Source organism: Notamacropus eugenii, chromosome 7 (assembly GCF_028372415.1).
Source record: "Notamacropus eugenii isolate mMacEug1 chromosome 7, mMacEug1.pri_v2, whole genome shotgun sequence".
NCBI lineage: Eukaryota > Metazoa > Chordata > Mammalia > Diprotodontia > Macropodidae > Notamacropus > Notamacropus eugenii.
In genome coordinates, this window is record NC_092878.1 from 122,554,297 (window position 1) to 122,581,033 (window position 26,737).

At 38.7% G+C, this 26,737-nt stretch overlaps 1 protein-coding gene across 1 annotated transcript in view; it reads right to left on the bottom strand.

The window, feature by feature from the left end:
• Positions 1 to 12,627: 12,627 nt before the first annotated feature.
• Positions 12,628 to 26,737, bottom strand: part of HADH (hydroxyacyl-CoA dehydrogenase) — a 50,194-nt gene continuing 36,084 nt past the window's right edge. Inside the window, exons 5-8 of the mRNA XM_072622498.1 lie at positions 25,013 to 25,102; positions 23,336 to 23,408; positions 15,438 to 15,554; positions 12,628 to 14,336 (exon numbers count right to left, since the gene is read on the bottom strand). Of these exons, the coding sequence (XP_072478599.1) occupies positions 14,218 to 14,336; positions 15,438 to 15,554; positions 23,336 to 23,408; positions 25,013 to 25,102 (399 nt within the window). The 3' untranslated portion in view covers positions 12,628 to 14,217. The remainder of the gene's footprint in view (positions 14,337 to 15,437; positions 15,555 to 23,335; positions 23,409 to 25,012; positions 25,103 to 26,737) is intronic.

Below are 26,737 nucleotides of genomic sequence, written 5' to 3' on the forward strand. Positions count from 1 at the left end.
TTTCAAAGAGTGACAGAGATTTTTTTCCCCCCTCTCAGTACATCCTAAGAAAGAAACAAATGAAGAAAAAAAAGAGAGAAAGAGTAAGACTTGGGAAGAAATTGATTTCAGCTTGGGGTCTTTGCACATCATCTTCTACCATACTCCTCCTCAACCTGAACTCCCTCTTTTATGGGCTATGATCTCAGGAAAAATTTTCCTTAGGAAGCTCATTCTTGACAAATCCCCATAAAGCCCAACTCCTTTAGGTGTTACAGGGTAGTAGAGTAAGTAGTCCCAAAGGTATGAGCTAAAGAGGAACCAGTGCTCTGAAGACATCTGTGGGGCTTCTGCCTCCTGGTTTTTTCCTGGTTTGGTGTTGGTCCGTCTTTGACTTTTTTCATTGCTCTCTCCTCAGTAAAGGATGTGCCTAAGAGAGGACGCCTCAGCCTCTTGAAAGATATATACTAGCAGAGGTTATGGCTAACAACCTACTCATTACCAAGTATTATTTTTCTCTGTGACCCTGGTTTACTTGGTTGCTAGGAGTGATGCCTTCTGACCAATAAGTCAGACCACTACCCTAGCTGTAAAATCCTTTTTCTTTTCCTGTAGGTTTTGGTCTGAGGCTAGAAATAATCTTAAAGGCTATGATAATCAGGAGCAAGTGAATAATAACTAGATATCTAGGTCATTTTCATTCTTAAAGGAGGATAACCACAGATGGATAGAGAATAACTTTAACAAAAATTAGAAACTTGGTCACTGGAAGACATCATATTGTTTATTGACCAATGTCACTTAATTGTTCCTTGGCCAAAGGACAGCAGGCCTGCGAGGGTGTGAGGGCAGATCTCAGCAAGATTTGTACTGCTTAAGCTCACTTCTGAGAATTCCAAGGTGAATTCTAAAGTTACCTTTGTAATGTTTGTCTCAGTAATAGAATGACAGTAACATAAGTGATTTCATTTGATCCTCATAACAAACCTGGGAAGAGGTACAATTGCCACTCCCTCTTTACAGATAGGGAAACTGAGGCTTAGAAGTGATTTGCCCAGGGTCACATAGTGTCTAAGACAGAATTCAGACTCAGGTCTTCCTGGGTCCAACACTCTCAATTGTACCACATAACTGTCAGTTAAGAACAATTTGACTTGGCAGCATAGTACAGTGGAAATCACTCTAGCTGTTGATCAGAAGACCCTGATCTACCTGTGTGAACTAGGGCAATTCACTTAAACTCAGATTGGATGAGCTTTAAGATTCCTCTCTATTCTCAGTTTCAGGATCTCCACACAGAATGCTATTTACATAGAGACAGCTCTCTCTCTCAGACCCCATTTCATCTCAGATGAGATGGCAATCTACATGACGGTCTGAGAGGAAGAGGAGGGTGTTCCTTCCCTCCCTATGGAATTCCTGGTCTGACCAACTTTTCCAGCACCTCCGAAGGAATGGTGGTTTAGAATTCTGCTTTCCCTCAAAAATGAAGGAACAAATTATCTTGCTCAACCCAGGTGAATTTTGTGGGCATTGTCTTTTCAGCTACTCACAGTAGGTCCTTTACTGGTTTCATTATTATATCTCTGAACGTATGATTTCATTGGTATAGGCTGCCAGCGTAGGTGCTAGTAAATATTTAACAACCTGTTGGGGGTAGGGGAAGGAATGTACCCAAATTACACACCTTTAAATTTAATCTTCATTGTTTTTTACCTCACTTTCTTAAGCCTAAGAGTCTAACAAACTTCAAAAAACAAATCCTTTTATTAAAGGGATTTGTTCTATGAAGTTTGGATTCAATCAAAGGGTCACACTTGAGGACCTAAAGGTTTAGATGTGGCTTCAAGGCCGCAGGTTCCCCACCCGTGGTCTAGATAATCAGTAAAACAACAAATCAAGCCTGGATTTGTAGCATTTACAGATTTCAGGGGCATAAATGCTCACCTTGAAATTTTAACAAACTGACTCACCATTCAAGTTGGCTCCAGCATCACTGTTGGGTATATAGAAAACTCAGGGGAAGAAAACCCATCTACCAATGCAGGTTGGCACCTTGTCTGCAACTTCATAGATTTCAGAAATTTTCTTGAGCACTGACTTGCCAAAGGTCACACAGCTATGTGTTAGAGGTGGCAATGAACCCAGGTCCTTCTGGCTCTGACATGAGCCACTGTTCCCAAATATTAATTTTCTTATTACTTTACACCTTTTATGTAAACAGCCAGAGAGGGAAACACTTGAGCTTATGGCCTAGACAGTCCCACCTCTCCTTCTGCCTATGCTGCCTCTCAACTGTTTTTAGAGAGTATTTGAATAAGGAAGACTGATGTACTACAGCCCAGAGTCAAACTGGACACACATCAGGAGAGCATCTGGATTGAAAAGAGACATTTTAAAGAAATTTGGTAAAAACCTACTGTTTACCCATTTGTACTTAATGGGTAAAGTGTTTTTGCCAGGTAAGTATCAAAGAATGCCTATCATATTTATTTTATCCTGAATATATGGGGGGGAGGGGGAGAAGGAGACAGAAGAGACTGGCTAAAACAAAATTAAATCTCTAGTAATTGTGAACTAGGAAAAATGTTTATGATTGTTTCCAAGGTGGATCATGATCATTATTTGTTATACTGTGTAGGAAATTTATTCGAGAAGGCCAAATTGGATTGTAAAAAATGTTTATTTAGAATGCTGTACAAATTGGTAACCATTCATTGGCAAGAGGTAACCTGGCCTAGTGGATAAAGGACTAACTCTGGAGTCAGAAGGACCTGGACATAAGTCTTGCCTCTATGCATAATAACTGAACGTGAACAAGTCACTTGATGTCTGAGTACCTATGAGTGCCCCCTACAACTCTTAAGTTATAGAGAAATTGTCTTTAGTGAAGCAGGTTTCCTCATTGTGAGTTTCCTTGATGAAATCACAAGTCCGAACAAATGTGCCCATGTGGCTTTCTTGCCCTCACATACCCAGATATATGTTTGTATCTGTTCAGTCGTTTTCAGTCAAGTCTGACTCTCTGTGATCTCATTTGGAATTTTCTTGGGAAGAATCCTGGAGTTCTTTGCCATTTTCTTCTCAAGCTTATTTTATAGATGAGGAAACTGAGGCAAACAAGGTTAAGTAACTTGCCCAGGGTCACACAGCTAGTAAGTGTCTGAGGCCAGATTTGAACTCAGGAAGAAGAGTCTTCCTGACTCCACACCTGGCATTCTCTCTTCTATGCCACCTACCACCCCGTATGTCTGTATACCCATATATAATTATTAATTACACCTGTGATTTCATTGGTATAGAAAGGTGTCACTAAGAAAACCCCCACAATGTAGATGGACAACTGGAACATAAAAGTCTTAGAGAATTATCTGGGGCACTCAAAAGTTCAGTGACTTGCCCAAGGACACAGCTAGAGTAGGTCAGAGGTAGTTCTTGAACCAAATACTCTTTACTCCCAGGACATCTCTTTATCCCCTCTGCCACATAGTCTCATCTGTATGCAAAGGTGCATGTATTGTAACAAACAAGTTTAGTGGGTAAAAAGGAGTAGTTTCTAAAGGCATACGGATAACTATTAGGAAGTGATGAAAGGATGCAGAACATTTCCTTTTCCTAAAGAAGCAGCTGGTAACCGTGGTGATCACTACTGAGCAGAACTGTCATGGCTGAGTTTCAGGTGTAAGATCCAAAAAGTACACACACCAACAGCCTGGTTCAACAGAATCACTTCAACAACACTGTAAGATGTGAGCGATCATTTTTAATGATTAAGCTACCTCAATATATTCGAGGCTGATTTTATTCTCTGCTCCATTAGGGAAGCAGTGAGGTGTGCCTATAAGGAAAATGTAGAGAAAATCTGATGTTAGATTAAAAGAATACTAGAAGTAAATGATTCTGTATTGAATGGAATAGAGCTAAAGTAGGTATGATTTTTAAAATGTTTAAATAGCATGATTTAGACAGATTAGGATCTGTCACAAGATTATAGATTTAGTGCTGAACAGTCAGTCAACAGCCATTCAATAAGCATGTATTAAATGCCTACTATGGGCCAAGTACTGCACTAAGTACTGGGATGCAAAAAGAGGCAAAAGGCAATGTCTGCCATCAAGTTTAATGGGGGAGACAACTAACAGATAAAGATGTTTCAGACAAGTTTAGATCAGATAAATAGAAAATAATTAGGGCACTAGATAGACAGACATAGAGTAGATAGGTAGATAGATAGATAGATAGATAGATAGATAGATAGATAGATAGATAGATAGATAGATAGATAGACAGATAGATAGATAGACAGATAGATTGATTGATGGATGATAGATAGGTTGATAGATGATGATGATAGATAGGTAGATAGAGAGAGAGACAGACAGACAGATAAAATAAAGAAGGCACTAGAATGAAGAGGAATTGAGAAAAGTTCCCTGAAGAAGATGGGATTTAAGTTGGTACTTGATCCAAGTCAGAGAAGCTGAGAGATGGAGGTGAGAAAGGAGAAAATTCCAGGCATGGGGGACAACTTGAGAAAATGTCTGGAGCAGATAATGTCTTATTCATGGGTCAACAAGGAAGCCAGTGTCATTGGATCAAAAAGTACTCAGCAGACAGCAAGGTATAAGACTAAAACGATGAGAAGAGGGAAGCTATGTTATGAATAACTTTGAATGCCAGAGGATTTTGTATTTGATCCTGGAGGTGATGGGGAGCCACTGGAGTTTATTGAGTTTATTGAGTATGACATGATCGGACCTGCACTTTAAGAAAATCATTTTGGTGGCTTGGATTGGAGGGAGGAGAGACTTGAGGCGGGAAGACCAAGTTTCTGCACCAGAGTGTCAGGGAGAAGAGGGCATATTGAAAAAATGCTGCGAAGGTGAAATCAAGGGACTTTGGCAACAAATTAGATATTGGAGGAGGAGAGTGAGAATTAGTGAATTGTTGAGTTTGACTCCCTCCTCCAGAGGGACTGGGAGGATGGTATTGCCCTCTACAGTAATAGGGAAAGTAAGGTGGTGGGGAAAATGTAGAGGGAAAGAGTTCTATTTTGGATATGTTGAAGTTTAAGATGTCTACTGGTCATTCATTCTGAGATATCTAAAAGGCGGTTGGAGATATATGACTGGAAGTCAGCAAAGAAGTTAGGGCAGAATACATAGATCTGAGAATCATCAGCATAGAGATGACAAATCCATAAGAGTTCATGAGATCACCAAGGGAAGTAAGATAGAGGGAGAAGAGAAGAGGGCCCAGGGTAGAACCACAATTGGAAGGGATGACCTGGATGAGAAGCAGCAAAACAAACTGAGTAAAAGCAGTCTGAAGAGAGGAGAGGAGAACTAGGAGAAAAATTGTGTTCTGAAAACCTAGAGATAAGTATCAAGGAGAAGAGAGTTCTTAGTATCAAAGGCTGCAGAGAGGTCAAGGAGAATGAGGATGGAGAAAAGCCCACGGATTTGGCAACTAAGAGATCATTGTTAACTTTGGAGAGAACCATTTTGGTGAAAGGATGGGATTGGAAGCCAGATTTTAAGAAATTAAACAGTGAATAAGAGGAAGGAAAGTTGGAGGTACCTACCGTAAAGATGGCCTTTGCAAAAAGCTTGGCCACATAGAGTAGAAGAGATATATAGGACAATATTTAGCAGGGACAGAAATATCAAGCAAGGATTTTCTGAGGATGGCATTTCAGAGGCTGCCTGGTCTAATGCTCTTTTTCTATATTAAATGAAAATGCAAAACCGAGGCCTGGAGAGATTCAGGGACTTGCCTAAGGTCACAAAAATAGGTCTTCCCAATCGTTTTTTACTATGCCAAATCACTTTGTACTTTTTGCTCTGCTTCCTTTCCTACCCCCTCCCACATTTTCAATTTGTTTGTCATCTAACTAGAAACATGGATTTTATTCAGTGCTATTGTTTTTCTTTCTAGAATGTTAGGAAATATACTGAAGTAACAAAATTCAACCTAAGGTACCATAGAATAACACAGTTCATTGTTCAAAACATCTTTAAAGTTAGCAATCTTGAGAAATTCATGGTTCTCACAATATTTAAAATAAATTAAACAAGCATTTAAAAAATGTCTTCCAGGGGTCAGTCATTGTATTAGAAGCTGGGGACACAGAGTCAAAAATAAAGCAGTCAATGTCCTCAAGGAACCTAAATCCATTGTAAATAGGCTTTCTTCACTGTTCGCTGAACTGGAGTGATAGAGTTGAAATAAAGTTTAGAAATGCAGTAACCTAACTGCAACAGGGACTCCAAGAAGAGACGATACAATAAGTTTACATAGACAAAATTGTGCAAAATAACTCCAAAGATGATAGCTCTAATTCTGAGGCAAAATGGGAAGGAAGAACATTCCAGACATAGGGAACCACCTGGGCAAAAACATATTGATGAGAAATGGAACATGGTGTTCCAAAAACAACTAAGGATGCCAGTTAGCCTGGGAAGAGTGCACGAAACTCCACCTGAGACAGATTCCAGAGTAAGAGCACACATATACACACATATAGACAATAATTTTCCCGTTCATAGCACACAGTAAACACTTTTTAAATGCTTAATTGATTCCTTACCTTCCTTGATGAAAGAAAACAAAATTTGTGTGGACATGGCCAATGGGAAATTTGTTTCTCAAAGGGAAGGAGAGAAGGTGGATTTTAATGTTTTAAAATTAAAATTAAATGAAGGAAAACCATATGAAAAGTTCATAGTATGAATAAGTATGGCAAAAGAAAAGGAATATTTTGTATGTATCCTCACCCTTTCCCAGGTGTTGACCTGAGGCTGAAACCCTTCATAATTCTCTTTGCTGAGAAGCTTTGATCCAAGTAGAAAACTAGGTTTCCAGAACGCCAACCTTGCCAGACAGGGACTTCCAAAGCCTCTCTTCTTTGTCTTTAAATGTTGTCATTTCTGAACCAGGTGGCTCTTTACATGGAAGGCAAAGACATTGGTGGGTCTTATTCTCAGGTACTTTTTTTCTCCAAGGGTACTTGCTTAGATTATGACCAAGCCATTTCCTTCTGAAGAAATCCTTCCAAAGTCAATGAGTCTGTAGTAGAATTGTTCATGCTCAGTAGTGTGACTTTTTCTCCCTTCTAAGACCATAATGACTACCTTTCTACTAATAAGGTCTTTCTTCTACCTTGACCTTCTATGAGAACCCAGAGAAGTAATCTCTGACTGCATGAAAGTAAATCAATTATTTTCAATAACTGTGGCTTATTAGCACCATAAGTGCAAATACCTTCCCACAACTGAATCTTGCAGAGGGAATCTTTTGAAGCACACCTATCATTTAAAAAATGTATCAGGTTAGAACCACATTTTTCTTCCATCCCATACACTGCCCCTTCCCTAATTACCTTATGCATTTGGGGGAACCTCAGGGAAAGTCTCTCCTCTATAACCTCAGTTATTTTTTTCCTATTATCTTAAACCATTCACAACTCATTGCTGATAGGTAAGATGTAATTGACTCATATGAGCTCATTAGAACATTCCCCAAGGTCAGTATTTTCTCCTGATTAATTCTGACCAGACTCATCCTTAGAAGTTTAAAGAATCTCTAATGGAATGGCTCTAGAGATGGAAGGAACAACTCTTGGGGCCGATTTGCCCAGGAGGTCCAACAGTTTAACTTCCAAGCCATACGGTCCTGTGGACTACATTATACCCTGCAACATGTGGGCCTGTCTGTTCACAACAGCCTCCCCAGTCAATTAATCCTCATCCCATTTCTCCCTGGTGCTGAATGTACAATCTGACTTAATAAGCATTTATGAAGAATCTACCTACTATGGGTCGGTCTTGTGCTAGGCACTGATAATTTTTGCAAAGACAAAAATGGAAAGATAACAGTCCCTACCCTCAAACATTTTACATTCTCTATGAGGATAGGGTGAAGAGTGAACAACATGAACACAGATAAATAAATATGAGATATATGAGACAGAGGCCTGTCCGGAGGTCAGGAAAACCTAGGTCAAATACCACCACTGATAGAAATTTCCATACTGACTACAGGATCTTGGAGAAGTCACTTAAATTCTTGGGGTCCCTAAGCAACTCTCTAAGATTATAATTTGCAGAAGTTATCGGTCATTGGTAGAGGAAATGTCCTTACCAGAGGTTCCCAAACTAATGAAATCACAGGTCTAGACCAAAAAACAAACAAACAAACCCCCAAAACCAAAGAAATATACAAAGTACTTTCTGGGGATGGGAGAGAAACAGAAATCAGAAAAAGCTTTGTGTAGGAGGGAACATTTCAATTGATCTTTGAAGGAATCTAGGGATTCTGGGAGATAAAGGGGAGATGAATGTGAATCCCTAGTATGGAGAACAGCCTTTGTAAAGGCATGGAGATAGGAAATGGATTCCTGTATATGTGGACCAGCAAATAGACCAGTCTGGCTGAATGAAGTCTTTGAAAGACAGGAATGAGTCATCAGTCTGGAAAGGTAGGTTGAGGTCAAGTTAAGAAGGGTCACACAGCAATTTGGGTCTTGGTTTCCAAACCAATTGGTGGGGGTGGGGGATAATAGCAATTTTTTAAAAACAAAACATCAACAAATATAGTGATGGGGAGTAAACTCATAATCTTTAGGAGAGAAGGGCAATGCCAAGAAATGAATATTATCCTTCAACCCCACTTTTTTTAACTTAAAAAAAAAATCCCAGCTTTTCTTGTGTGTATGTATATATATGTGTGCATGTGTGTATATATGTATAACATATGTATATATGTACGTTTATCTATCTGTCTCTCTATCTATATGACACTGCTTCTTTCCTCAATGAGTTTGGTACCTGACTTAAAATTGTTCTCTCCACCTGAAATCCAGTCCTGCTACTAGGGGACTTCAAAATGCATACTGATGTTCCCTTAAACATCCTAATAAACAGTTCCTCCAAAGACTCATTTCAGATGATATACTCCTTCACTCCACCTTAGCCACACACAAAAATGGTCATACCCTTGATCTCGCCATCACCCACCAATGCACTACTCGAATTCATGAGCTCTAAAGCTCCCTTATCTGAGCATAATCTGTTGATTTTCTCTCTCTCCCTCTGCTTTACAACCCACATCTCCTTGATCACTGATCCTTTGACCTCTCAGTTCTTTCTCAGGTCATCATCCTTGACCAGCTACATCCTCGTCCCTTCCCTAGCTTGCCCTCTTGGTGAAACAGGGCAACTCTGCACTATAACTTCTTAAGTCCTTTGCCCTCCTATTGCCAGTCTTACCCTGCCAAGTCTCAGTCTCGGATTTACTCCTACACTGCCTTCACTCCTAGACATGTGCTAATGAACAAAGCTAGAGGAAAACCATTCTGACTGGGTCCACCACAAATTTATGTTACACAACCTTAACTTAGCCATGGCGAAGGAAATCCTTTTATACCTCCCTAATTAACTCACTATCACATTCACCACAGAAGCTCTTCCAAACCTTCCCATCCCTTCTCAAATCTCTGAAGATTCTCCCTCCTCCTCATTCTTTCAGTTGAGACCCTTCCCTCATATTTCACTGGGAAAAAAAATGAGGCCTTTCAGACAAGAGCTCCCTTTTCCCCCTCCCCCTTATCTTACATTATGCAGGAGCCTCCTGACTCTGTCTCCTCCTTCACCCTTCTTTCACATGAAGAAGTGACTCTTCTCCTTATTAAGACAAATCCACCTACAAGCACAACTGATCCATTCCATCCTATTTTCTCCAGCAGATTGCCCTCTTATCATTCCCCGCCTTTTACATCTTCAGTCTCTCTGTCTGCTAGCAGCTTCCCTACCACCTACAAAATACCCTTATCTTTCCCATTCTCAAAAAACTCACTTGATTCATCCCTTACCCACTAGAAATGTGACATTTCCTTTTGAGGCCATCTACAATAGGTACCTCTGCTTCCTTTTCTCCCACTCTCTTAACTTCTGATTTCATTCCACTGAAACTGCTGTCTCCAGTTACCAACAATCTCTTAAATGCCCAATCTAATGACCTTTTCACAGCACTCACCCTTCTTGACTTCTCTTCAGCCTTTGAGGATGCCCCCTTGCTCTCTTCTCATTGCCCATCACGTCTCTAGGTTTTCTCAACTGCTTCCTCTTGGTTCTTTGACGATCACTCCGAAGTTTCCTTTGCTACATCTTCACTCAAGTGATGACTACGACTTATGACTTTCCCCCAGGGCTTTGTCCTGGACCATCTTTTCTTCTGTTTCACTTGGAGATTTCATCAGCTATCACGGATTCAATTATCATCTCTATGGTGATGAGTCTCGGATCTCCTTATCCAGCCCTAACATCTCTACTGACCTCCAGACTTGAATCTCCAACTGTGTATTAGATATCTCAAACTGGATGTCTCCTAATTATCTTAAATTCAGTATGTCCAAAATTAAACTCATCATTTTTCCTTCCCCTCCCTTCTGACCTTTTCTATCTAGGTCTAGGACCACCATCCTCCCAGTCACCCCAAGCTCCTGGACTAATCATTATCCTGGACTCCTCCCTTTCTCAGCAACACCCCAGGCCAAGGCCTGTTGATTTTTCCTTTGCAATATCTCTCAAAAAGGTCCCTTCTTGCCTCTGATGCTACCCCACTCCAATGTAGACCTTCATCACCTCACACCTGGACTAGAGGAATAGCCTACTGTGGGTTGGCCCATCATCCTCTACTCAGCTTTCAAATTAATTTTCCTCAAGAGCAGATATGACCGCATCATCTCCCTAGTCAAGAAACAGCAGCTTTGTAGGAGTCAATATAAAATATTCTGTTTGAAATTCAGTGCTCTTCATGACCTGACCCCCTCCTACCTTTCCAGTTTTCTTACACCAGGTACTCTGAGATGCAATGAAGCTGGAGGGCTCCATCTCCTTACTCCAAGTGTTTTAAATGATGTTTTAAATCCCCATACCTGGAATACACTCCCCTCTTTACCTTTACCTCGTAGTTTTCCTGTCTTCCTTCATGTACCAGCTAAAGTCCCATCTTCTACAGAAGACCTTTCTCTATCACCCTCACAGCTAGAACCTTCCTTCTATTGAATATGTTCTATTTATCCAGCTATATATGTATGTATATATATATATACATAATATACACATGTCTATATACATGTATGTGTATATACATACACATATGTATATAGACATATGTATATGTGTATGTATATATAAAGCTGTTTTCATGTCTCCCTCACTAAAATGATAAGTATCTTGAAAACCAAGTTGTCTTTTGCCTTTATTTGTGGCTCCAGATCTTAGTACAATGCCTGGCACATAGTAGGTACTCAGTGAACAATCATTTGATCCTGAAGCCAATAGGAAAACATTGAGTTGCCTCATAGGAATCAGCTAGATAAATTGTCAGCTAAAAGTCATTTCGATAGTCCAGGTGAGATGGATAAGGACCTAAGCGAGTATTGTGGTGATATGAGTAGAAAGAACATATAGGAGAAATACTGTGAGGGTAGAAACAAAAAGGTGTGGCAATGGATTGGATGTGAATTAAGTGAGTGTGCCAGTCAGGGATGACACCGAGGTTGTGAGCCTGGGGGACTAGATGGTGGAACTGCAAAAGTTAAGTCTGCAAGGTGGAGGGAGTTTTAGAGAAAGATAATGAAAATGAATTCTGTTTTGGACATATTGGTTTGAGATGTCTATGGGACATCCATTTTGGGAAGCCCAAGAGGCAGTTAGGGATGTCTGACTAAAGTACAGGAGAGAGACAATGGCCTAAATATACAAACCTGGGAATTATCTGAATCACTGAAACCATGGGAGCTGATAAGATCACCAAGTGACACATATAGAGAGTAGAGAGGGTTCAAGAGAGAGCCTCAGGGTACATCCCAGATTAGTGGGGACGACATGCAGAAGCAGCCAGAGAACCAGGACAGAACAGTGACACACAAACCCAGAGATGGGAGAGACTATTCAGAAGTGATTTTCTTCCTTCTATTATGATGTATAGAAGGAAAAAACATGGGATTTGTCAAAAGCAGATCTATATCTGGCCACTGGACCCAGATAGCTCTGGAGCAGAAAGTGAGGCTGGTGACTTTGCACAGCCCTCCCTCACTTAAATCCAATTCACCTGGCATCACCTCCCTGATGTCATGGTCCTCTTGAAAATGGAGAACAAACCACACAACTTCTGACCCCATGGTAAACTCTTTAGCCTCTGTTTCCTCATCAAACGAGGGGGCTGTGGAGATATTCTTCCCTTTGCTTCCACCTCTACAGCTGAGGTTTTGGGAATAAAAAATTTGCCCAGATGGGGATTCTAAGAGTTTGATTCTTTCTTGAACCCAGGCCTTGTGTTTTTCCTCAGTCAAATCAAAAGTCAGCATGACCCCTCCCACACTCTCCCATTTTAGGCAGAGTCTGGGTCTCCAGAGCCTGGCTCTTAGATTCTTAAGCTGCCCTTTCCTGGCCTTCAGGATTCATGAAAAGCCCTTTAGTATCCAGGGCAGGGCACCATATCCTTTGGTGACTAAGCTGAGACAGTCAGCCCCAGAAGCCTTCCACTAATCCCTTTGAAAGGGAGGAAAAAGCACATTCCTCTGCCCAAGGATTGGGCAAAAAGGTCAAGAACCAGCCTGAAAAAAAACCCAAGAGACCAGAGTTGTTAGACCACATGGTTAACCTTTATTAAATGGAAATAGGGGTAGCTATACAGGTGTTTCCTTTGTTTTCTTAGGAAATATTTTATAAAAATGTTCAGAGAAGCCTCAATTTCTTTAGACTGCTCTGAGTGTACATTCATCAAATGATATACATATAGATATACCCATACACATTGAAGATTGATATGTGTGCATATATATACATACGCATAGGCACGTGCTCTCATTTTAATTTTGTTTTAATTGAAAGAATTCTTTTTTTGCTAATGTATGATTATAGAAAAAAGTTCCCTCCCCCTCTCCCATTTTCCTAGCATTGAACTTTTAACCCAATACATAATCCAACAATGACTTCTGGGGAGGAGGGACTAGGCCTGTGGGTTTATTTTCTTTCCCAGCTTCATCCCAGTACTTTATCATCACCCACCACTCCAGTTCTAATTCCCAGCTCAGTTGTGTGACTTGATCAATGTACTTAACTTCCCTGGGCCCCAGTTTCCCAATTTGCAAACTGACGAGTTGGGCTAGGCAATGCCTAAGATCCTTTCCAAATCTAATATTTCATATCTTTGGGGATACCTTTTCAAACAATGATTAAAAGATGTCCTAGATTTCTTTACTCAAAAGAAATTGCCATCATCATGAACTGACATCATCTTAAATAATCAGAGATCTCTTTTTTATACTGTGAAGGAAAAGGAAGCCATGAAAATGGTAGCCACATGAACATTTAGACCAAAATTATATCCTATGTCCCAATCCCCACACTCATATTATTTCTAAGGGGAAGAAATTTAAGCACAGAGCATTTGTCTTAAAGTACCAAACTGTGCTTTTATCATTGCTTGACCTTATTAAATTTTGGGTTTTGAAAGTGCACATTTTTATTAAATACAATCTGTATAGTGGTTTCCAAAAGGGCTAGAGGAAAATGTAAATAATTAGGAAATTCAGAAAACTGGTATCCATTGTCCATTAAGTACAATATCCTAAGATGGCGTTTTTCTTCTGAAAAGGGGTTGAATTAAAATCTAAACTTATATTCTTCAGTGTCTGGTCAGATTGTTTCAATTTGGATTCTAGAAACATGGTGGAACCTCCTAAAGCAGGTAAGTTATTCTTGTACATGGTCTCCTAAAAGGCCAGGTACACACTGCCACCTGCCGGATCTGAGTGAGCACAGCTTAAAACACGCACACACAGAGACACATGCACCTGACACCGATGATTCCCCAAATAATCAGGAGAAGACACAAATAGGTGTCACCTTCTTTATAAACATCTAATTTTACAAGAAAATGAACAGATTCAAAGGCATCATTTGCTCCAAGGCACAAAGGGCATCAAGCTTATAGAAAAATTGAGATAGACTAAAAAAAAAACCAAAACAATTAGTTCCCAGATAGAGAAATTTGTTATTACATAACGAGTGCCAAATAATCTTTAGAGAGATAACAATCAAAATGCACAAAAATCAGGGCAGGCTGGGTGAGGGAATTTCTGCCCAAATAGCATTCCAATCGGACTCTTGAGATGGCCAACTGGTACCTGCTGACAGAGACTTCCTCCCACTCAAGAGACCCAGGGGATCACTTGTATTTGTAAAATCCTTCTCCTGTCTTCCTGCCGAACTTCTTTTCTTCAACCAATTTATTTAGCAACTGGCTGGGTTGGAAAAATGGGTTTTTTGAATCCATTTCATGCCATCCTAATGAGAAGAAGGGAGGAAATCAACGGTCTACCATTAAAAATTGTCCTTACTACTACTACCATTATATAACTAGAGTGTTGGCTGATATCTGAGATTAGGAAGAAATGGTGCCATGCTGATCTGAACAGTAAGGACAGTTCTTTGAGTAAGAGTAGAAATTCAGACTCTAAGGTAGTTAGACAAAGGGGCGCTTCACCTTAAATTTTCCATATGAAAATGTCATCAGACCAAAAACCTTAACCACAAATCATCCTTATCACTATCCTTACAGCACTATATGAAGTGAATCAAAGCTGAAAACCCACTTCCTCCCTCTCAGTAGAAAGGTGGGAGTGCAGAACGTTGCTTACATTGTCAGAATCAGCCATTATGTTGGTTACTTTTTCTTTATTTTACTTACCACTCACAAAAAATAAAATAAAATAAAAATAATGAACCAAGCAAAAATAAAACAAGCAAAAAAAAGCCAAGCAAACTTTAACCTTCCCTCTCGAATTTTTCCATTCAGAAACCTCCCTATTCAGAACCTTATCTTATTTTCTAATCATCTGTTAGATTTAAGATTTTCTCATTTATTGGTTGGGCTGTTTCCATCTATCTATCTATACTACAAAGAGTATATATCTATACTCAGGATTATAAGGAGGCCAGTAGGAAAAGTTTGATTAAAAGGTCTCTCACTAATGGATCTTTACGTTTCCAGCACAAATATTTAAAGAACTGAATTGCTGCTGACAACATATCATATGCCAGGAGACTCAATCTCCAAGTCCAACATCTAGGCTGTCTCCTCTCCTCCATTCTCTTTCAGCCCCATCTTGTGGAAGTCAGAAGTAATAATACTCTAAGCATGACTGATGGACCTCTTTGCTGGGGTCGCTAGATTCACTCCATGAAAAGGAATGTCTTTTTAAAAGGAGGAATGATGGACAGTCATACACTTTTTTCTCTGTTGGCACCTATTAACTTCACTCTCAAGCTAATACTGGTTCAAATAAATCCCTTATCATTTCAGTTTTTTAAAGTGTTTGTTGCTATGGAGCAGGTTATAGTTCACCCCTTCCTTGGGGGAAAAAAAGGAACGTAGTGACTTCTTACCATCTACGATGAACTTGGTGGTATCTAGACCAACATAGTCTAGGAGTTCAAATGGACCCATGGGGTAGCCAGATCCCAACTTCATGGCTATGTCAATATCTTCTTTTGACGCATCCCCTAGAGAAGGAGGTTCATTCTCAATTACTGTCATCGTTCAACCATTCCTACAACCCTTCTACTCTGCTTGGTTAGGGAGGGAAGGGAATAAACATTTATATAGCACCAACTATGTGCCAGGCATTGTGCTAAGACTTTACAAATATTATCTCATTGGATCTTCACAAGAACCTGCAAGATAGGTGCTATTATTATCCTCATTTTGGATCTGAGTAAACTGAGGTTAACTCACGTTAAGTAACTAGTCCAAGGTCATAAGGCTAGTATGTGTCCATTTGAATTCAGGTCTTCCCAGCACTCTGTACACTATGGTACCAAATGCTTAGCTGCTGGACAAGTTTTATGCTAGAAGCTAACTGAGTAAATACATCTCCATTAGAGAAGCTTTTGATGGCTACCAGCCAAAAGACACACCAAGACCCTAAAGCTATTCCAAGATGTAATACTGGATTTATTGGTATCTCATCTCAATCCATTTCATACCCCTAATATGTGGTACTAATAGTTCTGATTTGGGAAGGACAGAAAATGTCCCTTTTCTTTGAATTGGGAGTCAGGAAATCTTACTTAAGTCATACTGCTAAGAGGATATGTGTGTGACATAGTTGATAGAAAGCCTATCTCAGAGTCTGGGTTCAAATCTTGCCTTTGATATCTTCTTGCTGTAGGAGTCTGGGCAAAGTAACACGTTAGCGCCCCCTAGGCAATTCTAGGACTAAAGTGGCAGAGGAGTTACCACCTGCATTGGTAGAGAAAGTTTCTTCTTCTGGTGAGTTCCCTTTGCCAATGAAAGTCCCTATCCCTCTCCTAGCTGTAATTCCAAGAGTAGCAAACAGAACAGGGGCCTCTGGCAACCTCTCCCAGCTCCATGTCATGAATAAAAATGACCAAATAATAGCTAAAATTCTTGAGATATGACTAAGATCTCGGAGCTCATATCGAGTGGTTACCAAAATCACAAAACCTGCATACTTTGCAGGGTCTGCACAACGGTATGGTGCAGAGAGGCAACAAAGCCAACCAGCACTTAGCCTGCTAATGTGCATCAGGCTATAGAGCACAGGGAAATTCTGCTGCTCCCCTCTCCTCCCCGGCTGGGAAATAAGGACCCACCACAAACACCAGAGCTGGTGCGAACAGTGACAACATCAATAGCAAAAACAAGGATGAGTTTCTGGAGGCCAGCCAGCCCACCACTCCTGAGGTAAGTAAAGCTGTTCTGCCACATGCTACCTCTTTAATCTGTACACAGCACGCAGGCTCCCTACATCAGCATCGTGGACTGGTGAAGACAGCAAGAAAAGAGAACAAGTCAGCAGCCCAGTGAACTGGAAGGCCACTCATGCCTGGAGCAATAACTAGCTGTGCAGCCCAAGATGGTACATCAGCAAAATGAGGGCTTGGTACTAGTTAAGAGACCCTTCACCTGAAGTCCTCAGATTTGTAAAAAAAAAAAAAAAAAAAAAAAAAAAAAAAATTCCTTTCTGATTCTAAGTATTTTATTTTATGCATTTTAAAACATTATTCTGAGTTGTTCATTGAGCTCACCATACTGCCACAGGGGTCCATGACATATCAAAGAATAGATTAAGAAGCTCTTTGAGAGAAAAGGAAGAGAAGGGGAAGGAGAAGGATGAGAAGGAGAAGAAAAAGGAGAAGAAGGAGGATGAAAAGAAGAAGGTGGAGAAGAAGAAGAAAGAAGAAGGAGAAGGAGGAGAAGGAGGAGGAGGAAGAAGGAGAAGGAGGAGGAGGAGAAGAAGAAGGAGGAGGAGGAGAAAGAAGAAGAGGAAGGAGAGGAAGGAGAAGGAGGAGAAGAAGGAGAAGGAGAAGAAGAAGAAGGAGGAGGAGGAGAAGGAGGAGGAGAAGGAGGAAGAGGAGGAGGAGAAGGAGGAGGAAGAAGAAGAAAAGAAGGGAGATGGGAACAAATCCTTACGATTTACACTGAGACACGCTATCTCTAAAAATGTTTTTAAGTGGCAGAATACTGCTGGGAGAATCAAGCTAACAAGGAGCAGATCACCCACATGCTTCATTTGAAAATAGAGTTATTAAAAGAAACTGTCTTTCAAGACAGCGCAAATTGCTTCTTACTCCCTTTGAGGAGTAATTAGGTATATTTGTTGATGGATAAACAGAAATATTGGTTTGATCTTGGAGGGAAAGTGAAGCAATTGCTTCCAGAAAACAGGGGCAAAAGTTTTGATATTTAAAAAAGATTTTCATAAAAGCAAACGTGCTTTCATCTCTCAGGAAGTGCCAGTTAAAAATGTTTTGTTTCCAAAGTGACATTCTCAGGAGCAGGCAATTGTGGATGGAGTAATTGAAAACAATTACGCTGCTTTTTATCCAGCCGAATTAAAGCATGTTTGCCTTTGAAGTAGACATGATAGTTATCTTCCCAGAACTGGGGGAGGGACAAGTGGGAGGAAGCATTTTATTTCACTCTGGGTGATTTCCCCCCAAGCTGTCTATTTCTCAGGTAGGTAAACTAAGGATCTTCCCTATTTTCTTGATCTATAAGGAGTGATCCAAGAAGCTTCTCAAGCCCCAGTAGACCACAGATGAGAAGATGGTAACATAGTCATGAGCGAGAGGCAGACAAAGAGTCCTTAGAGCCCCACAGAATGGTCAAGTGGGAAGACTCTTTGACTGGACAAGCATATGTTACCTACTGTATGCTGGGCACAATTCTAGACAGCAGGGACACCACATCCAAAGCATGCCCTCCATGAACTTACATTCTACTGGAGGGACACAGAAAGGTGCAATGTATATATTAAATTACACTGGAGTAATTTCATGAGGGAAAAAACTAACAACTTGGGATGGAGGAAAATCAAGAAAATCCTCATGTAGGAGGGTGGTGCCTGAGCTGGGCAGGAAAGGAAGTTAAGGCTAATGAGAGGCAGCATTTCTGACATGGGAAACCACCTATGAAAAGGCTAAAAAGTGGGAAATGAGAACAATATCTGAAATTTATAGAAAACAGAGGTTCTTAACCTTTTTTGTGTAATGGACACTTCTGGCAGTCTGATAAATCCTTTTTCATATTGTTTTTCAATATATGAACAAAATGTATTAGGATTACAAAGGAAATCAGATTTATTGAAATAAAGATGCATTTTTTCCCCTAAGTTCATGAATCCCTGAAATCTATCCATAGACTTCTTGTTAAGAATCCCTGATATTAGAGCTTTAAGGGCAGTAAAGCATTTTACATACATTATCTCATCTGATTCCCTACACTTTCTTGGGATACCCATCATCATTATCATCACTGTACCCTTTTCCAGATGAGAAAACTGAGGTTCAGAAAAGTTAAGTGACTTACATGATTAACAAGTATGTGAGGTGGGATGCAAACTCAGGTCTTCCTGATTCTAAGTCTATCACTGTATCCTCTATACCAAAAGTGATCACTGTGTATAGGGAGTAGTTAGAAGGTCCGTTTGCCTGAGATGGAGCACTTGAAATGGAATAGTAAGAAAGAAGACTAGAAAGAAAGGTGAAAGCTAGATTATGGAAGGTCTTCAGCACAAAGATGAAGGTTTTGTAGCCTCTGACTTTGGAGATATTGAAGATATCGGAGTAGCTGGGCAATGTGGTCAGGTGCTTTAAGCTTTAGCTTTAGCAATGCCAATTTGGAAGCTATGTGGAGGATGGTTTGGAAAGGGAAGAGGCTGGAAACAGGGAGACTAATCAGGAGTTTACAGCCACAGTCCAGGTGAAAGGTGAGAAAAACCTGAAGGAGAGCAGAGGTTATGTGGCTAGAGAGAAGAGGATGTTAATGAGAGATGGTATGCATGTAGAAGTGTGAAGACTTGTTGAATGATTAGAGGCAAGGGGTGAGAGAAAGGAAAGAATGAAGGAGGACACGAAGATAACAGACATAGTGGACTAGAAAGATGGCAGTGTCCTCAAAAGAAAGAGGGAAATTTAAAGGATGAATGGGTTGAGGGAAATGAGCTCTCTTGCAGATAAACAGAATCTGAGCTGCCTAGAACATGTAGATATGAGGGTAACTGGCACAGAGATAACTGAACCCATGGGAGTTAAAGAAATTACTGAAGAAGAGGATACAGACTGAATAAAATAGGACCCAGGACAGGGGCATGGAGGAGGATAATAATGAAAGAAAAGGGAAGGGAGAGGGGAAAAAGAAGGGAGTCTGGCAGAAATTAGGTTTTGATCAAAACTCATACCACATACCACAACAAGCCCCAAATTGACATGATGTAAACACAAAAGGTTACATAGTGGTTTTTTTAAATTAGAAAAGACACAATTTCACAATTATGACTAACAGAAGGGAGAATGCTTAATATTTTTAACAATGGATAGAGGTTATCATAGAGATAAAAGGAACAATTTCAATTATATAGAATTGAAAAGTTTTTGCACAAGCAAAATGAATAATAAAAATTTTAAGGGAAACAGTTAAGGGGCAGAAGGGGAGAGAATAATCTTCATAGGAAATTTCTTTGGCAAAGATATCCAAGATACCTAGGGAACTGCTACAACTGTAAAAGAATAAAAGTCAGTAAAATATGGTTCTCAAAAGAAGAAAAGTAAGCTGTCAACAACCATATGAAAAAGCGTTCAAATAATGAAAGAAATACAAATTCCTAGTAGGGGGACCTCAGCTTTCCCTTCTCAGAACTAGATAAACCTAGTCATAAAATAAATAAGAAAGAGGCCAAGAGATGAATAAACTCTTTAAAAAGTTAGATATGATAGAGCTGTGGAGAAAATTGAATTGGAATAGAAAGGATTATATCTTTCTTTTCAATTGGACATGGCACCTTCATATAAACTGATCATGGTACAAAAACCTCACAACCAAATGCAGAAAAGCAGAAATATTAAATGCAACCTTTTCAGATCATAATGCAATTAAAATGACATGACATAAAGGGCTGTGGAAGTATAGACTAAAAGCTAATTGAAAACTAAATTATCTCATCCTAAAGAATGAGTGGTTAAAGTACAAATCATAGAAACAATCAATTATTTCATTAAAATGAACGACAAAATCAAAATTTGTGGGATGGACAATGTATATCTCTAAATGCATATATCAATAAAAGAGAAAAAACAGAACAATTAATTAAACATGCAATTTTAAAAAAACTAGAAAAATAAATTAAAAATCCCCAATTAAAAACCAAAATAAAAATCCTGAAAATCAAAGAGATTAATTAAGATTGAAAGTAAAAAAAAAAAAAAACTACTGAATTAATAAATAAACCTAGGAGCTAGTTTGATGGGGCAGGACCAATAAAATGGATAAACCACAGGTTAATTTGATTTTTAAAAGAAAGAAAACCAAATTACTAGTATCAAAAATGAAAGAGGCAAATTAATGGAACCAAAGAAAATGAAACTAATGAAATTATTAGGAGTTATTTTGCCCAATTATATGCCAGTAAAACTGGAATCTGAGTGAAATGGGTGAATATTTATTAAATATATGTATATATATAATATATATATATATATATATATATATATATATATATATATATATATATATATATATATATATATATATATATATATAAAAGATACTTAGAAAAAGAAACTGAACAAGCTATTGGTGAGCTCCCTAAGAAAAAAAAAACCCATGACCAGATGGATTCACAAGTGAATATTAAACACTTAAAGACTGCCAGTACTATAAAAACTATATGAAAAATAGGCAAAAAAGGAAGTTCTACCAAATTCCTTTTACATCACAAATATGGTTATGCTGGGCAAACCGGGGAGAGGAAAAGAAAACGATGGACTTACTTCTTTAATGAATATTGATATAGCAATTTTAGTTAAAATACTAGCAAAGAGATTTATACCATATACCAAACAGCACAAAGATCATATACCATACTGGGTAGGATTCACACCAAAAACATCAGGAAAACTTATCAGCATCACCGATCATATCAATAATGACAACAATAAATATCATTGACAAAATACAACACCAATTCATATTAAAAAACCACTAGAAAGAATTCAAAGCAATGGAACCTTTCTTAAAATGATAAAACAGCATCTATCTAAAGCCAAGAACAAGAATTATCTGTAATGGAAATAAACCTGAAGCCTTTCCAGTAAGATTGGGAGTGAAACAATGACGTCCATTATCAACACTATAATTCAATATTGTATTAAATGTTAGCTAGCTATGGCAATAAGACAAGAAAAAGAAATTGAAAGACTAAAAATAGACAATAAGGAGACAAAACTATCACTCTTTGGAGATGACATACTTACTCTGCAGATGGTATATTTAGAGAAACCTACTAAAAAACCAGTTGAAACAATCAACAATGTTGGTAAAGTTGCAGGATATAAAATAAATCCATAAATCTATAAATAAACCCATTTCTATATACTATCTACAAAACCCCGCAGGGAGAAACAGAAATTTCAACTTAAATGCAGACAACATAAAATACTTGGGACGTACACAATTACAAAACATGCTTCACACAAATAAAGACATCTAAATGATTGGAGAAATATTAATTGCTCATGGATGGGCTGAACCAATATAATATAATAAAAATGACAATTCTAGCTAATTTACATATTTAGTGCCACGCCAATCTAACGACCAAAGAATAATTTTATCGAGCTAGAAAAAAAATGGTAACAAAATTCATCTGGAAGAACAAAAGATCCAGAACATCGAGGAAATATTAATGGAAAAAAATGTGGAGGAAGGTGGTCTAGCAATTCCAAATTTCACACTATATTCAAAGCAGTAATTACTAAAACCAGTCTGATACTGGTTAAGAAATAGGATGGTGGATCATTGGAAGAGACAAACTATACAATAAGCATAAGACCATAGTAATCTGACAAATTATAAAAATAAGAGCCATTCCCAAGTTGATAAATAGTCAGATGATATGAACAGGTAGTTTTCAGAAGAAAAAACAGTTATTTTTCAACAGTATCAATATCCATCCTCTCTTATGTTCTGCTATGCGCATGACAGGTTTTTTCTTTTCTTTTTCTATATTTAAGTTTTAATATTTAAGTTTGTGATGTTTCTTTTCATGTATTTAAGTTATTTTGTATTTAAGTTTTAGTCTAAAATAAAAAGATTAAAAATAAAATTTAAAAATTTCTTTATTTGGAATTATGCTCTGCATGACCTCATATGTATAATCTCAAAGAACCTGTCTTCTTAAGGAATAAGGAGGGACAGATGACAGGGAGAGAATTTGGAACTTAAAAGTTTAAAAAATTATTATTAAAATTTTTTTACATGTAATTGGGAAACATTTAGTGAAATAAATAATTTTTTTAAATAGTTTATGTTTATTTTGGTCAAGGGTCAACACTGGGAAGACAGGGAAGTGAGATAAGAGGATGAGAGAGGAACAGGTATAAAGGGAGAAAATGGAATTCACAATGATTTATGAGGAGTGAGGCAGAAGATGATGTTATGGTCAGCATGAGAAATCTTGGTGTTTGGGATCAGAGAGATGACACACTTTCGACACCAAAACCCTTTCTGTGGGATGAATGTGAAGTTATGGGAGTTTAGAATGTCATCTAATCCAACCTCTTAGTATCTCAGATGAGAAAACTACAGCCCAGAGTTTAAATGACTCGACTCCATCAAGGTCACACGGCTCATCAGTGACTCCCAGTACAATGCATACTGTCCCGAGCCTCCCAAGATAAGCATTAAGAATGATTCCAGGAATGCAGTCCCACATGTCGTTTGGCAATGTTAGTCTTTTTCAAAATAAAGGGTAGAAAATTACCTCTTTCATGCATCCTGATTGCTTCCATAAGATATGGTACAAGGAGACGGTTAACAACAAATCCAGGGCTATCCTATTTTATGGGGGGAAGAAGGAAAGTAAAAGAGTGTCAGATAATCACAATCCTTTGGTCAATAAAAAAAACTTAAAAGCTCTGATAAAATAATATAAAATTTTGATAAAAGATAATAAAAGATAAAAGGTAAAAGATAATCACATTGCCTTTTTGTTAGGGGTGGAAGGAAAGATTATCTGGTTTTTCTTCTCTATATATTGTGGAAAATTTACTTCAAATTCCACATTATTTTAATGACCTACAGACCCATCTGACCAAATACTACACTGGTTTAAAAACAAAAGCCCAGACCCAATTTACAGATGGTGAAACAGAGACAGTGTGGTTTCATGAAGCTAGAGAACAGATGTGAAATTTTCTGATTTCTCCACTGGAGAAAGTGCTGACAGGGGCAGTTTTTCAACCTAGCTAAGTCTCTTTTCACATACCTTAACATTTATGCCACAATCTACCTAATCTGCATCATGGGCTGGGGATAGGCTTGGGGGCAGTGGAGGGAACTGAATAAAATGTCTGAATAAGTCTTTTGTTATCAACCGTTCCCACAAGATGAAAGAAAACCCTTGTAAAATTCTTTCTCAGAATACTCTTTTGGCTTCTAGACTAAAAACCAAAATCTAGCCATCTCGACCATATGAAATATACTGTTTGAATTTTGGACCAGCAAATAGTCTGAATCCTTTTTCCAGAAGAAAAGAATATTCTGCCCACCACTTCCCTGGAGGTGGCAGGGGGTGGTAGAGGAAGAGGAAGTTGGTCACTCTCTATTAAACTTCTCATGAAGCTGGTTTTAGGTGTAGACTTGACACTGAACCCTTGTGAGTTCAGGCTTCCTAATCTATAAAATGACACTAATACTTGCATTAACTACCTCTTAGGGTTGCTATGAGGGAAACATCACATAACTTGAAATACCATACAAATATGAAGGGTTTTTTTTCTTTTCTTTGGAGGGAAGCCTGGGAGTAGGGGGAAAGTGTGGGTGGGAGAATGTTGATTTGGGCAACACCTATGATGTCACTGGGAACTTACAGTGAGGACCACCCTCCATGCAGATTGGCGACAACACACATCTACCTACCAGTATTTGCAAAGAAAAAAACATGCTTGAAGGGTGGGGGTGGCACCAAGACATTAAAATGCCAAAAAAATCTTACTGATGGTCTTTTTTATGAAAGGGAAAATGTGAATTTCTCATCAGTTCAAAAAATTCAGTTAATAAGAACTGTAAACTTCCACCAGACTCAATCTAACTCATATAACTGTGATTTGAGGTGGCTTATGGGCAGAGGGAGGGGGAAAAAAGTGAGAAAAGAGAGAGAAGGGGAAGGGAGGAAAGGAGAGGAAAGGAGAGGGGAGGAGTGGAAAGAAAAGGAAAGAAAAAAGCCAAAAGGAGGAAAAGGAAAGGGAGAAGTGAAAAGGAAAAAGAGAAAAGGGGAAAGAGAAGGGGAAGGAGAACGGAAGTATTTTTCTAATCATAGCTAATCAATAACAGATCTCTTTTTCAACCCCAAAATGCCAAATCCTCCAAGGGAGGAGAGCTAAAACCCCTAAAATCCTGGATTAGAGATCACTCATTCTCCAAATTACCCCTAGCTTACCTTGCAAGTTACTGGAGTCTTTCCCAAAGCTTTGCTAAAGTCCATAAGAGATTCAAATGTTTTCTGGCTGGTCATTGGTGTCTTGATGACCTGGTAATACAAAGAAACCATAAAATAGCAAAGGCCTAAAAGTTTTTCAGATACAGATATTAGTAGGAGAAATGAGGAAATCACCAATAGCAATCATAACCTTATAAAATCAATCAGTGCTCATACCCTAAGTAAGTTCCAAGGAGAAGGCTTCATAGCATGGCTCTACTGTATAATGAAGTGGCAAAAATCCCAGTGTTCAAATCCCAGCTCTTAACTCACCTAACCTCCCTAGGATTTAATTTCCTCATCTTTAAAATGGAGAATCTCTAAGGAGCCTCGATTACTCTACCTAATTATAGATATTGTTGATATTTGGACATGCCATTTTAGATCAGCTGTACCCTTCCTCTATTGACTTCCACGATACTTCACTTTCATGAGTCTCTCCTCTTAACTCTCCTTCCCCATCTCCTATTCTTCCTAATATTCCACCACTTTTTCCTTAAATAATGGTGCTCTCTCTGTCCTTGGCCAATGCTCTCCTTTCCCTACTCTCTTCCCTGGTGAGTGCATCTACTCCCAAGGCTTAAATAATCACCTCCAGGGATGAGCCTTGTGAATCTCTATCTCCACCCTGAGCTCTGATCAGAGCTCCAACTCAACATATCCACAACAGAATTCCCCTTCCCCCCAAAACACTTCCCTCCATCCTATATTCTAGATGCCTATTAATCACAGAAGGCAAAATGAAAATCATCTAATCCAACCTTTTCATTTTACATGAGACAATTTGATTGTCCAAAGTCACACATCTGATAAGCAGCAAAGCTGAAATTGGAAGCCAGATTTGTCTCTAAAGAAGTATTCTTTACCCTAGCCCACGCTGCCTCTCACCAGCCCTCCCAATCACCCTTCTGCTCCTCCAAAACAACATCCAATTCAATTTCCAATCCTATTGATTCTAAACCCTGATAGTATCTCTTGTATCTTGTTAGCCCCTTTTCATTCCTGCTATAACTAATTTGGTTCACCTTAACTACTAGTCCATCCTTCACACCCAGGTAATTTTTCTAAGGTAATAACTACTCTAATCCCCTATTACTCCTTTATTAAAATTCTTCGATGGCTTCCCATTGCTTAGCTAACAAAATGTAAAACCCTGAATTCTGTCTTTCAAAGTTCTGTACAATTGGGCTTTATTCCAACTTTCCAACCTTATTTCATACTCTACTTTTTCATCTACTCTATTGGCAAGTCAAATAACTCTCCTTGCCTCAGTTTCTCTACCTATAAAATAGGTATAATAGTGTTTGGCACATCTATTCCTCAGAGGGGTGTTGTATAATTTAATGACTTAATGTCTGTAAAGGGCTTTGAGATCCTTGGATGAAAGGTGCTATATAAACGTAGAGTATTATTATAAATCATGTTTTAATGTGATCATGGATTAGTTAAAAGCATGGGGTGTGGTAGTATGACTAAAAAAAGGCTAAAGTATCACCTGGAGGGAGATGGAAAAGAGGGGAGGAGAGGGAGAAGAATTAGAATCCATGTTGGAGATAGCAAATATTGGAAAGAAACCCAAAAAGACTACATTCTAAAAAAAAATTCTTATTTCAGTCATATCTGATTAAAGAAATGGTTAGGACAATGAAGATGGCAGGTGCTAACAGGTCTGAATTTTATGGAATA